The sequence below is a fragment of the Stegostoma tigrinum genome, chromosome 19 (genome assembly GCF_030684315.1).
Source record: "Stegostoma tigrinum isolate sSteTig4 chromosome 19, sSteTig4.hap1, whole genome shotgun sequence".
NCBI classification, from domain to species: domain Eukaryota; kingdom Metazoa; phylum Chordata; class Chondrichthyes; order Orectolobiformes; family Stegostomatidae; genus Stegostoma; species Stegostoma tigrinum.
In genome coordinates, this window is record NC_081372.1 from 38770930 (window position 1) to 38784237 (window position 13308).

The 13308-nt window shown below is 38.7% G+C and overlaps 1 protein-coding gene across 2 annotated transcripts in view; it reads right to left on the reverse strand.

The window, feature by feature from the left end:
* Positions 1-10894: 10894 nt before the first annotated feature.
* LOC125461440 (cadherin-like protein 26) overlaps positions 10895-13308 on the reverse strand; it is an 80446-nt gene continuing 78032 nt past the window's right edge. The window contains exon 14 of one of the 2 annotated variants that reach the window (XM_048550226.2): positions 10895-12384. In XM_048550226.2, the coding sequence (XP_048406183.2) occupies positions 12181-12384 (204 nt within the window). In that variant the 3' untranslated portion in view covers positions 10895-12180. The remainder of the gene's footprint in view (positions 12385-13308) is intronic. The other variant, XM_048550225.2, reaches the window with a different exon arrangement.

A 13308-nucleotide genomic window follows, 5' to 3' on the forward strand; every position in this document is an offset into this window, starting at 1 on the left:
AGTAGACAGGTTCTTCAGGTCAAAAGAGTCTCTTTGCTTATTTAAATACAAAAGGTGAGTATAAAACCAGAAAAAGATATTTTTCTAAGCCTTAAATGGCAATTTTAGAATCTTGTCAAATTGAACTGCAACTTCCTTATTTCCTGTACTTATATCTCATTTATTTATACACCACATCCAATTCTCCTTCCCTTCACTAAGAAATTGAATGGAACAAGTTTCCGACAGGTAAGTCAAAGCTGCTACCTGGCTGCTGCAACCAGAAGAATGCTTGGCCCAGCCAACATCCAATTGTGTATTCAGCACAATGTCTCTGCATGCTCCATAGACACCATCCTCATGCACTCTTCAACTGCATGAGTCAGCAATGGCAAACCATCCGCTACACAACATTATCAGTGCATGCTATCAGGTCAATATTAGCACCACATCAGCCCTCAGAACATTACTTCGGAGCTCAGGGACACCTGGGACTTCTGCCAGATAGCTTTGCGCACACACACACACACACACACACACACACACATCATGCATCTACAAAGGATGTATCTGATGTTTCTTAATGTCTGTTAGTGTATTTTGAAGAGGTTATTAGTAGTTGTCACCCCAGCCACTCTGTCTATGGCTAAGGAGGGTCCTGTTCTCTGACAGTCATCTGAATCTCAGAGACTTGGGCTGTTTCTTCTTTGATCAAGTACAGAGATATGTCAGTGATGTATTCACCAGATTGTACTCCCAATTCTAATCTAGACAAAGAACTTACAGCGCTGACAACCACTGAGCTGGTGGAGACTACAGGCAGAAAGCTTACTGGTTCATTCTCTGGGGGTTGCTTGCTTGTTCCTCAAAGGTGGAGGTGCAGCTGATGATCTCTGACCCAGGCCAACTCTGATCAGAGGTTAAAATTATATCTGTGATAATGGGAACTGCAGATGCTGGAGAATCCAAGATAACAAAGTGTGGAGCTGGATGAACAGGGTCTAGGCCAAAACATCAGCTTTTGTGCTCCTGAGATGCTGCTTGGCCTGCTGTGTTCATCTAGCTCCACACTTTGTTATCCTGATCAGAGGTTTGTTGGGTGCCACTCGTGACCACATAAAAGAAGGGAGGATTTTGTGCAGGAAGGATAAAAGTTTGTGTGGATTAAAAATGAGTTTGCACTGTCAGTAATGGGAGAGAATTGCAGTACACATAATGACTTTACATGGTTAGTAGAGTAGATTGTCATCCCATCCCCACATAACGGCTGTGTTCATCTCCATCCAATTTTAAAATTTTCTCTTCATAATGGGTTATGATTCTAATTTCCACCACCAACTCCACTTGTGATTGTGGCCACCTCAGTCCAGTTTTAGGCCAATTCTTCTGCTTTGAGGGGAAAGGGAGGAAAGATTTTAGTGGAAGTCAATGGCAGAGTGGCTAGTGGCAATACAGGCCAAGAGTGGTGGTTGAGTGACTGAGTAGGTTACACTTATAACTACTAGATTGCATATGGGTTTAGTTAACAAACCAGAGTAGCTATGACCTTATCACTTTTGGAGAGAGCTTCTTCCAAAGTATATTCAAACTTAAATCTCCCTGAAGAATGAAAATAAAACTGACTTAAATATTTTGAAACCTAAGTGAATGTAACCTACGAATAGTACATGTTCATTAGTAAAGCTCAAGGCAAAAGTGAACCTGTGAATTTAGGCATCAGTAAGATGATATCGTTGAAGATAGAATTAACTTATGCATAAAAGATTCTACATGACTACGATGATTAAGGGAAGAGAATTTGACACTCAAAGAAGTTACAGACATAAGCAGAATCTCTGAGCTTGTAAATTAACAAGCACATCATACACAGGAGAACAAATGAGTTTATCCACAATGGAGAAAAGCAGCTCATACCTATGCACTGATTTGATAAACAGCTCTGCTCACTGTGTTGAAAAGCAGACGAGATCTTTCAAGAGCAGCAATGTAGAGAAGAGCAAAGGGCATCCACAGAAGTACCAGCAAGAAGATCAAGGCTGCAGAACATGTTGCAATTGTTGCGAAGTTTTTATATAAAAAAGAAAATATGCCCAGCCTGCGGAAAAAAGAGTCTCAAATGCAAAATGCTAAACTGCTTTGCATGCATGTGTTTAGCTAAGAAGCAGACAAGTATGCCTGCAAAGCCTGTAGAGGTGAATGCTACAGAGATGTTGGATATCAATTCTAAAATTTCATCTATTGGTGCTAGAAAAACATTGACCAAGATTTGGACAATATAATCTACACATTAGAGTAGATTGGCAATGCCAAGTCTAAAGGAGAGAGATGGCCTCTAAGCATTGTGATGAAGAGAGCAGGCAATGGTCAATGATTATGAAGTGCCAGATAGGCTTCCTTCAATATTATGAGATTTACAGACATATGCAAAATTACACTGGACCCAAAAGTAAAATTCTCAAAGGCAAAATTAAGGCTCTGTTTTAGAACAATGCTCAGCCCAAGGGGTTAAGTTATTCTGAGAGCCCAGTTCAATGCAAGACTGGAGATCTGGAATTCCACATCTAAACCACGACTGGTCTCAGAAGAAACAAGTCAAAACCTTGAAGTTACAGCCATGCACAGTGTTCAGCAGGCCATATTGACACAAACAGCACAAGGACCCCAAAGGATTTTTGACGCTGAAATCAAAAGAATGAAAAGATTGCCTTGTTGCACACAGCAAATGCACCTAAAGGAAAGGGGTATCGAGGCATAAATTAGCTGTGCCAGCTGGGAAGATATCAAAACTGAACAAGAATGCATTTTATTCAATGGAGAAAAAGCTGACAACTCCCATGTGACCATCACAAGCCCTAAACATTTTCAAGATCATGTGTGTAAAATTGCAAACAATCGTGGGCCAAGGTTATGCATGAATTGGTTTGAAGATGTCATTCTTTGAGCCAATTGTTTGTTTAGTTGTAACTTAGGTAACTGACAATTATAAGTAATGAATGCAAAGTTGTTTTCTTTCATTTGATGTGGAAAGGGAGATTTTTAGATAATAAAATAAGCAAATAAATGTCCTTTTCGGTTTGCATTGTTACACGACCTCTAACACAAACCACACACAAACACCACAAGCAGCCATTTTACAAGTTCTTTAATAAAGAGATGGTGCACATAAAACTGTACTGCTGTGAGCACAGAATAATGTTGGAAAATGTATGAAAAGCTATGGTTAAAGAATTATGTAATGTTGAAGTTAAACCTTCCTGGTATAGTAAGCTAGCATTTGAGCAAGATTTTCAGGATGGATACATTTGATTAATACAGCGATCAGCTTACTACTGCCTGCCTCCTGGCAACTTTGCATATTTATTTTCCCATAAACATAAATAATAGAAACCAAGATAGGTTCGTGAAGGCAGCCAGACAAACTGTTGACAGTAACAACTCTGAATCTTGCATGTTTAATCCATAGAAGAGGCTAAAAACAGTGAGCTTTAATTCTCTCCAAACTTCTCAAAATACTGATTAATGTTTACTTTTGTAGCAAATTGGCATGGTAATATAAATTGTTGAACTGAATTTGTGGGCCTAACACAAATAGAAATTGCTGGAGAAAACCAGCAGCCCTGGCAGCATTTATGGAGAGAAAGTAGAGTTAATGTTTCAGGTCCAATCATCCTTCTTCAGAACTTAGCCTGAAGAAGCGCCACTCGACTCAAAACATCAACTCTGCTTTCTCTCTAGATGCTGCCAGACTTGCTGAGTTTCTCCAGCAATTTCTGTTTTTGTGTCAGATTTTCAGTCTTTGCTTTTTGTGCTTTATATGGGCCTAAACATCCTGTTTACTACATAAGGATATAACATTTAGTGATTTCACTTGTGGTTTACTTCTTGTTAGCTATTGAAACATAGACTATGAAACATGAGTTCTTTCTGAATTAGGCATGTAGAAGTTTATTTACAACACTAACTGTTCAGAAGGCTATGGTATCACAGACTTACACTAATAGATTGGGTTCTGTGCGATGGGTATTACTGTATATTATGCACTAATAACTGATTACACTGACTCCATTACCCAGAGAGTGAGTGAAAATGAAAGAAGTGACAAGCAACATTTGCACCAGGTAATGACCATCTGCAATAAGAGACCATCTACCTACACCCCCTTAACATTCAATGGCATTACCATCACTGAATACCCCACTATCATCGGCCTAGTTTACCATTGACCAAAAACTCAACCAGATGAACCATATAAACATAATGGATGCAGGAGGAGGTCAAGGTTAGGAATACTGCAGTGAATAACACATCTCTTGACTGCCCTGAGCTTGTTCACCATCTGCAACGCACAAGTCAGGAGTCTAACGGAATACTCCCCACTTGCCTGGAAGCGGCCAGCTCGATCAATGTGGAAGTGTTGGAAAAGGTGCAGAGGAGATTTACCAGGATGTTGCCTGGAATGAAGGGAAGGTATTACAAGGAAAGGTTGGGAGAGCTAGGGCTTTTCTCTTTAGATTGATGAAGGTTGAAAGCTGACTTGATAGAGATATACAAAAGATCAGAGTAGATAGCCAGACACTTTTCCTTAGGATGGAGGTAGCTTTTACGAGGGGCATCGTTTTAAACTGAGTGGAGGTAGATATAGGGGAGACTTCAGAGGCAGGTTCTTTACTCAGAGAGTGGTAGGAGCATCGAATGCATTGCCAGAGAGGGTAGTGGTATTGGCCTCATATGGGGCATTTAAGCAGCTATTAGATAGACCTATGGATGATAGTATAAGGTTCGGGTGGAGATTAGATAGACCTTAGGATTAGAGTAAAAGTTCGGCACAACATCATGGGTTGAAGGACCTGTACTGTGCTATACTGATCTAAGTTCTATGTTCTAACACTTAAGAAGCTTGATTGACATTGCATCCACAAACATCCATTACTTCCACCACAAATTCGCAGTAGTAGAAGTGTGTACTATCTACATGGTGCACTGCAGAAATTCACCAAAGTTCCTTAAAAATATCATCTTCCAAACTCACACCACTTCCATTGAGGACAAGGACAGAAGACATGTGGGAATACCACCATCTACAATTTTCTCTCCAAGCCACTCACCATCCTGACTTGGAAATATATCATTATTCCTTCATAATTACAGGGTCAAATTTCCTCCTTAACAGCATTGTGGCCTACCATGTTACGAAGTTGGTTTGGGGGTCTTGATGTTAGAAATTTGTGTTTGTAAAATTTTAGGGGAAAAATCATTCTGTGGCCCCTTTAAAAGATAATGTGTTTTTTCTATGCTTAGAGATTTAAAATGGAGGTCAGTGAGCAGCAGCTTAAAAGTTTGCAAGTACACAGGGAGCACCCAAATTGAAACATTTGTATCAAAATACCATACAGTCAGCAGGCCAAGCAGCAGTTTTACCAAGACAACAAGGTTTGAATTTATCCAATTAATTTGAAGCATACACTTAATTACCAAAAGCCAATTAAATTTAAATCTAATGGCTTTGACAACATAGAACCAATACTAGTGTAATAAATTGATAGGTCATCAAGAGTATAAAAGAAGGGGGCAGTTGGAGAAAGACAGGGGAGCTAACTGCCAGCTGCCAAAGTTAACAACTCAGCTCTCAAGAGAGAGCTGCTTGCTCTCACAGTCTTCTGTAATTCTTAGAGAAGGTACCATCTAAAGAACAAAGGTAATGATGGCACAACTAGTTAATATTGCTGACACAACAAATGACGGGGAAGGCTTTGCTGATGGAACATTTGACAGAGAAGGTACAGAACATTCCGGAAGATATAAATAAAAACCGAAAAAACTGTGGTCACTGTAAATCAGGAGATAAAACAAAATTGCTGGAAACGCCCAGCAGGTCTGGCAGCATCTATGATGGAAAAAAGCAAAGTTAACATTTCGGGTCCAGTTCTGAGGAAGGGACACTGGACCCGGAACATGAATTCTGATTTTTTTCCTTCACGGGTGCTGCCAGACTTGCTGGGCTTTTCCAGCAACTTTGTTTTTATTCTGGAAGACATGTAGTTGGCTATAATTTAAAGAGACTAAATTCTATTCTTTTTATTTTATATAAGTGGGACTTAGAACATAGAACATTACAGCACAGTACAGGCCCTTCGGCCCTTGATGTTGTGCCAACCTGTCATACCGATCTGAAGCCCATCTAACCTACACTATTCCATGTACGCCCATATGCTTATCCAATGACGACTTAAATGTACCTAAAGTTGACAAATCTACTACCGTTGCAGGCAAAGCATTTCATTCACTTACTACTCTCTGAGTAAAGAAACTACCTCTGACATCTGTCCTATATCTTTCACCCCTCAATTTAAAGCTATGCCCCCTTGTGCTCGCCATCACCATCCTAGGAAAAAGGCTCTCCCTATCCACCCTATCTAACCCTCTGATTATTTTATATGTTTCAATTAAGTCACCTCTCAACCTTCTTCTCTCTAATGAAAACAGCCTCAAGTCCCTCAGCCTTTCCTCGTAAGACCTTCCCTCCATACCAGGCAACATCCTAGTAAATCTCCTCTGCACCCTTTCCAAAGCTTCCACATCCTTCTTATAATGCGGTGACCAGAACTGTACACAATACTCCAAGTGCGGCCGCACCAGAGTTTTGTAGAGCTTCACCATAACCGCTTGGTTCCAGAACTCGATCCCTCTATTAATAAAAGCTAAAACACTGTATGCCTTCTTAACAGCCCTGTCAACCTGGGTGGCAACTTTCAAGGATCTGTGTACATGGACACCGAGATATCTCTGCTCCTCTACACTACTAAGAATCTTACCATTAGCCCTGTACTTTGCCTTCTGGTTACTCCTACCATTGTGCATCACCTCACACTTGTCCGCATTAAACTCCATTTGCCACCTCTCAGCCCAGCTCTGCAGCTTATCTATGTCTCTCTGTAACCTACAGCATCCTTCGTCACTGTCCACAACTCCACCGACCTTAGTGTCATCTGCAAATTTACTAACCCATCCTTCTACGCCCTCATCCAGGTCATTGATAAAAATGACAAACAGCAATGGACCCAACACCGACCCTTGCAGTACACCACTAGTAACTGGTCTCCAGGATGAACATTTCCCACCAACTACCACCTTCTGTCTTCTTTCTGCAAGCCAATTTCCGATGCAAACTGCTATATCTCCCACAATCCCATTCCTCCACATTTTGTACAATAATCCCATTCCTCTGCATTTTACTAGTATTTATTGGAACGATTGTATTCCATTGGAATCTTGTTTTATTCAGGAATAGTTAGCAGTTGGAAAGGTTTTTTTTCGGTTTGTTAATAGTGTGGTTAATTTGTTCAGTGTTAGAGTTAGATAAATAAATTGTCACTTGTCGACTGTAGAGTGAGCGTCAGGGATTTATTTTGTTTAACCACTAGAAGCTGCTGAAAGACAGGTTACGTTTTTCACACTTCTTTTACAGATTACAGGGTGGGATGTTTCTCTTTAGGTGTTTCAGCTTTAATTCTCAGGGGGAAGTCAACCTCCTCTTTTTTAAAACCAACAGCAGATAGAATGCAGTGGTGCAGCTCACTGTAACATCCTCTAGCGTAGCAAGGGATTGGCAATATATGCTGGCCAGGTAGTGTTGCCCAATAAGTGAATAAAAAGAACACAGCACTCTTCAAAATATAGTTCGTGTATGGTCTAGAATTTGTGCTAGAGTACAATGCCCACATTTTCTTTTAAGAAATGGAAATCTTTTTCTGATAATGGTGTGAAGACAGCAGGCCAAGCAGCATCAGAGGAGCAGGAAAGTTGATATTTCAGGTCGAGACCCTTCATTTCCAGCTTGGCCTGCTGTGTTCATCCAGCTTCACACCGTGTTATCTCGGATTCTCCAGCATCGGCAGTTCCTATCATCTCCTATTCTGATAACATGAACCAAGATGTACATACAGTTATATACATAGCCAACTCTGTACATTCAGGTAATGCCTTAGTTAACACATAGAATAACCAGAACTGCTCTTATGCCATTATCATGACTTGGCAGTGTAACTTCGGTCAGCAATGTATGGTCTGCTGCCACAGATAGACATGTAAATTAGTCATAAATAAGCTGTTGTTCTCTGGCATGATATCATTAATAACAAATCGTTATCCAGTGTAATGTATGCTTGATGATATCCAGTTCAGATAAATTGCCTATTTCTTTGAAAGATTTGACCATTGTTCATGATCATGTCATATAATGGCAACTAGATCAAAAGACGTAATATCTTTGCATAAACACATGAGCTGACTTCTTTTACCAATTTTTCTGCTCTTATTTTTTTTTCTTGTTATGGGTTTTCTTTCCTTTTATTTTGCCTGCTGCTGTTTTGTTTTAAAGTATCAGGCTTGAACATCTTGTTGCTCTGATTTGGAGCTGACACAATTTTCTGAGGTAGAAATTAATGCGATATAATGCAGGCAAGGCTGACATTGATCAACTTAATTGAAACTTAATCAACTTAATTAATTAAAAAAGAAAACCCCATGCACTAAATCAATGACAGCATGCAATGCATATATGTGGAATCATATATCAGAACTAGAATTTGACATCTGTATATATGATCATAATATAGTTCATATAAAACCAAAGTGCAAAATGGCTCATTGAAGTGTAAAGTGTGTAAATGGCTGCAGCTGTTTTCCACTTCAGTAGCAATTTCTGTCTCCACAGATTCTGCTTCACTTTCTGAGTATTTCCAGAATTAGATAGCAAGAGTCAGTAAGCAAAAAAAATGACAGTTTGTAATGTGAAAAAGATGTGAACTTGTCAATTGGCAGGAAGAATGGAAAAGCAGTACCTCACTTAAATGCTGAAAGATTGCAAAACTCCATGGTACAGAGGGACCTGGCGTGACCTGATATTTGAATCATAAAAAATGCAGGTAAAAACAAGGAAGGGAAATAAATCATTGCTGTAAATGCAAGGAAAATGAAATGTTAAAATAAGGAAAATACACTACAAATATATGGGACATTGGCGAGGTCATGGAAAATACTGTGTACAGTTTTGAGCAGTTTATTTGAGAAAGGATGTGTTTGCATTAGAAGCAATACAGAGATAGTTCACTTGACTGATTCCTGAAGTGAAGGGATTACCTTGGAAGGAAGAGAAGTGATCTTCTTGAAACATACAAAATTGCAAGGTGGACTTGCCAGAGTGGACACTCTTTGATGACCCTTGTAAATGAGACATAATTAGGGGAACCGGCTTAAAAATAAGAGATCTCCCATTTAAGATGAAGATCTGACTGAAGCTGGGGCACTTCCCCCAATGGCATTGCACCACAGAAGGACAACAGCCTGCACTCTCTCCTTTCCAAAAGTGGGCCACATCCCTCAGTGAAAAACCTTTTAAGCCGGGTCACAACACATTCTGCACTCTGCCCTTTGCTGGAGAATAATGAAGGTTCAAAAAGTGAAGTTGCTATGAACACTTGGCTACCACAAACCTGTTATCGTTGTGGTTATGTTTCTGACATCTGCTGCTTAAAACCCAAAAGGTCAGAAGGTTTGTGAGGCCACATTGTCACGGTCTGTACTCTTACCGAAAATCAAGATGTGAGCTTTTGCCCCTCTGCTCTATGGAGGGTTTCTGGCCTTCCTGAGGTCACCTTAGGGTGCCTGCATTATGGCGTGAGAGCTGTAGTGGACAGTCAAGAATGAGATCTTGATCAATTGGGTAAATGGGCTGAGGAGTGGCAGATGGAGCTTAATTTGGGTAAATGTGAGGTATTGCATTTTGGTAATAGAAACAAGGACAGAACTTGTATAATTACTGATAGAGCCCTAGGTGCTGAAAGACCTACAAGTTGAGGTTCAAAATTCTTTGAAATTTTCATTACAGCTGGTTAAGAAGGCAGTTAGCATGCTGGCCTTCAATGCTCAGGTCTTTGAGTAGAGGAGCTGGGACATCATGTTGAGGCTATACGGGATGTTGATGAGGCCTCTTCTGGAATACTAAGTGTGGTTCTGGTTGCCCGGTATTAGGAAGGATATTTTTTAAACTTGAGACGATTCAGAGAAGATTCACCAGTATTTTCTAGGAATGGAGGGTTTGAGGTATAAAAACGGACTGGAAAGACTGGGACTTTTTTTCTCTGGACCATAGGAGGTTGAGGAGTGACCTTACTGAGGTTTATAAAATCATGAGGGGCTTAGATAAGGTGAATGGCAAAGATCTTTTCCCTAGGGTGGGGCAGTTCAAAATTAGGGGGCATATTTTTAAGTGGAGAGGAGAAAGATTTAAAAAGGACATGATGGACAACTTTTTTACTCAGACAATGGTTTGCGTATGGAATGAACAGCCAGAAAAAGTGACGGATGCAGGTACAGTCACAACATTTAAAACGTTTGTGAATAGGAATGGTTTGGGCAGATATGGGCCAAGCACTGGCAGTTGGGACTAGTTTAGTCTGGGAGCTGGACAGGTCTGGGCTGGTTGGACTGAAGGGACTGCTTCCAAGCTGCATGAATCTATGACTCTAATTGAGATTTCATTTCAAGTAAGGATAACGTTTATTAGAGCTATCCATTATTACCTAAATTTCACACCACTTAACAAATGCTAAAAAATAGATTCAATGTTCAGCATAAAATTGAAAATGTCATCAAAATTCTGCTGAAGCATTTGATTCAGTGAATTTGGGAATATAAACTTTTCCTCATAAAGCTTGCATAGCCAGTGGGCAGTGATTAAGGCAGCTCATGACATGCACTAAAACCTGGTAGTTGTGTGTCCTCAGGAATTGAATACATATTGACATGGAACAATGTATTATCTTAGGTACTTTTTTTTATTTCATAATTGATTTTTGCCCACACATATTATGCAATGGAAAACCATAAACAATGAATTCCAGCAAAAAGACACTGCGAAGTGCTGCACAATCCTTAACTCTGCACCAGCAAACTAATCTACTATCTTCATTAGAAACTACACAGAAATTGTTTAATAGCACACAGTTAGCAATATGAGCTTTGCGCAGGGCTTTTGGTGAGGTGTATGCAACCATCTGCGATGAAATTGAATAATTATGCTACATAATTGGTAAGGTGAAAATGCTTGCCTCATCAGTCAGGCATTTAATGCATATCCCTGAGCAACACACTAACTGACATTGTAACGCTGAACAGGAATATATCCAGCTATGCAATTAAGAATATAGTTGTTTTTGACATCAATTGGTAACATTGCCCCATGTTGTAAATTAGCTGTGGTTAGTAACAGTCTGTCCTCTGATACTGTATGCAAAGGTACTTCACCCAGGTCATTTGTATGCAGATGTGTCAAGCTCTGTACAATAGCCTGTGACTTGCTCGATATGCTTGATTCATATTTAATCAATACAGCAATGAAAGCATTGTCTGAAACAACATTTCAAAAAAAGTTGCTTTCTTTAATGGTTAATAACAAAAAATTTCAAAGTACGGAGTAAAGCTGACAAAACCCAATGCATAAAAAGTATTTAAAACATTAAAAATAATAAAGTCCATTAAGAACTATATCCCTCTTGGGTTCCCTTGATTATTATTACCAAAAATAGAGACACATTGCAGTAACTTTTGGTCATGTACTTATCAGGACAAATGTAAGAATGTGAAATTTCTGGTCATCACAATTTACACATGAGACAAACAGTTGGGTCGTTTGCCACCTCTGATTGGCCAAGGCATTGACATCAAGAAAGCAGTACTAAATAATAGACTGTCCATATTTATAGATATTTCAAAAAAACACAAGTTCCTTTTTTTTAACAGAGTATGGGTCTCTGCATTACTTCCATCAAGCGATAAAGAGCCACATTTCAAACTCAACTGATGAACTGAAATTGGTTCTTAGTACAACCATTAGCGCCCTTAGGATTGTTTAGCAAGTGCTGGGGAATCACATACAATGGCAAACATTTCATTTGGTTTTGTTAGCAATTCTGCGATATGTCCTTACTTTAACTAATATTTGATTTATACTCCAATAAAAATAAGCCATGGATTTTTTGTCATTTATGATATCAGTAAAGAACAGTAACTTTTAAAAAATAGCTAAAAGGGTGACATATCTAGACTTCATGTTTCAAAATTTTTACAGATGTTTACCGTATGAAGTAAAGTGATATTTGCTGCAGTTGAATTAAATTTAATTTGGGAAAGATTAACAGTAATTTATTTTATGTCTTTTTGTTGATAAATTTTGGCCAGTGGAATGAAACAATTTTCCAAGTTATCCAGGTAGCAGAACCCAGGATCACTTTCAGCCATAACAATGGAATCAAGAGATGACACTATGCTTTCTCCACCTTCATACTGATAAACACAGGGCTGATAATGTTCTTGTGTCTCTTCCTTGGCATTGTAATTGTTCAGTTTCTGACAAATAAAGCAAACAAATCTTGAATTAATATAATATACTTTAATTACTAACCATGTGCAACTATTTTACTATTTCAAATGAGTACTTGTTATGCCGAGCTCTTTTCATGTCTCTCAATTAACAGTTGTGTCAGATGGACAGTATTCTAAATAGCAGGACTATAATATGCTCAATCAATAATATTATGGTCTCTACTAACCATATCAATAAACCACTAAATCAAAACAACTGTGAGTGGCAGAATATTAACAAATTATCTAATAAGGAAGTTCAAGTCTATGATCCATAAAACATGTTTTCTCAATAATGGCAGCAATGAACAGATCATGTGTTGTTTACATTATAGTTTTAATGGCAGAATTCCAACATTTATACTGATTCCTGTGGAAATTAATGCATCACTTAAAGTTGTTCACTTAAAGTTGTGATATTCAAGACTGCAACTCAATTTTAGTTGAGGTCTTCCTAATCTTGAAAGCACTCCTTTCCTTAACATTTCACTGTTGGGAAGTGTCACCATTTACTTAATTTCTCTCTCTGAAGTCATCAGTTAAACAATCCTAACTTCTAATCAATGGTGCTGCTGGCAGAAGGGTAACTCAAAACATAGAGGCACGCATACATACTGTAAAAGAGTAAGTAGAAATACATTGGAAGACAATGACACATATGAATTAGAAATATTTGCATGCATTCAAACAATGCAGTAAATTATTAAATCACTTAACTCGAGGATTTCGGAGTTGGCTCAAAAGTAAATTTAAAAATTCAAGTAATACAAAAAGGTGAAGGTGTATAAATTGTTGCAATGTATATTGTTACTGATGTCCTTGAATGTTGTTTGTAATAAGTTAAATGACATATTGTTTCATCACAAGGGGGATCTTGACTACAATGAAGATAGGTATAATATTTCAGGA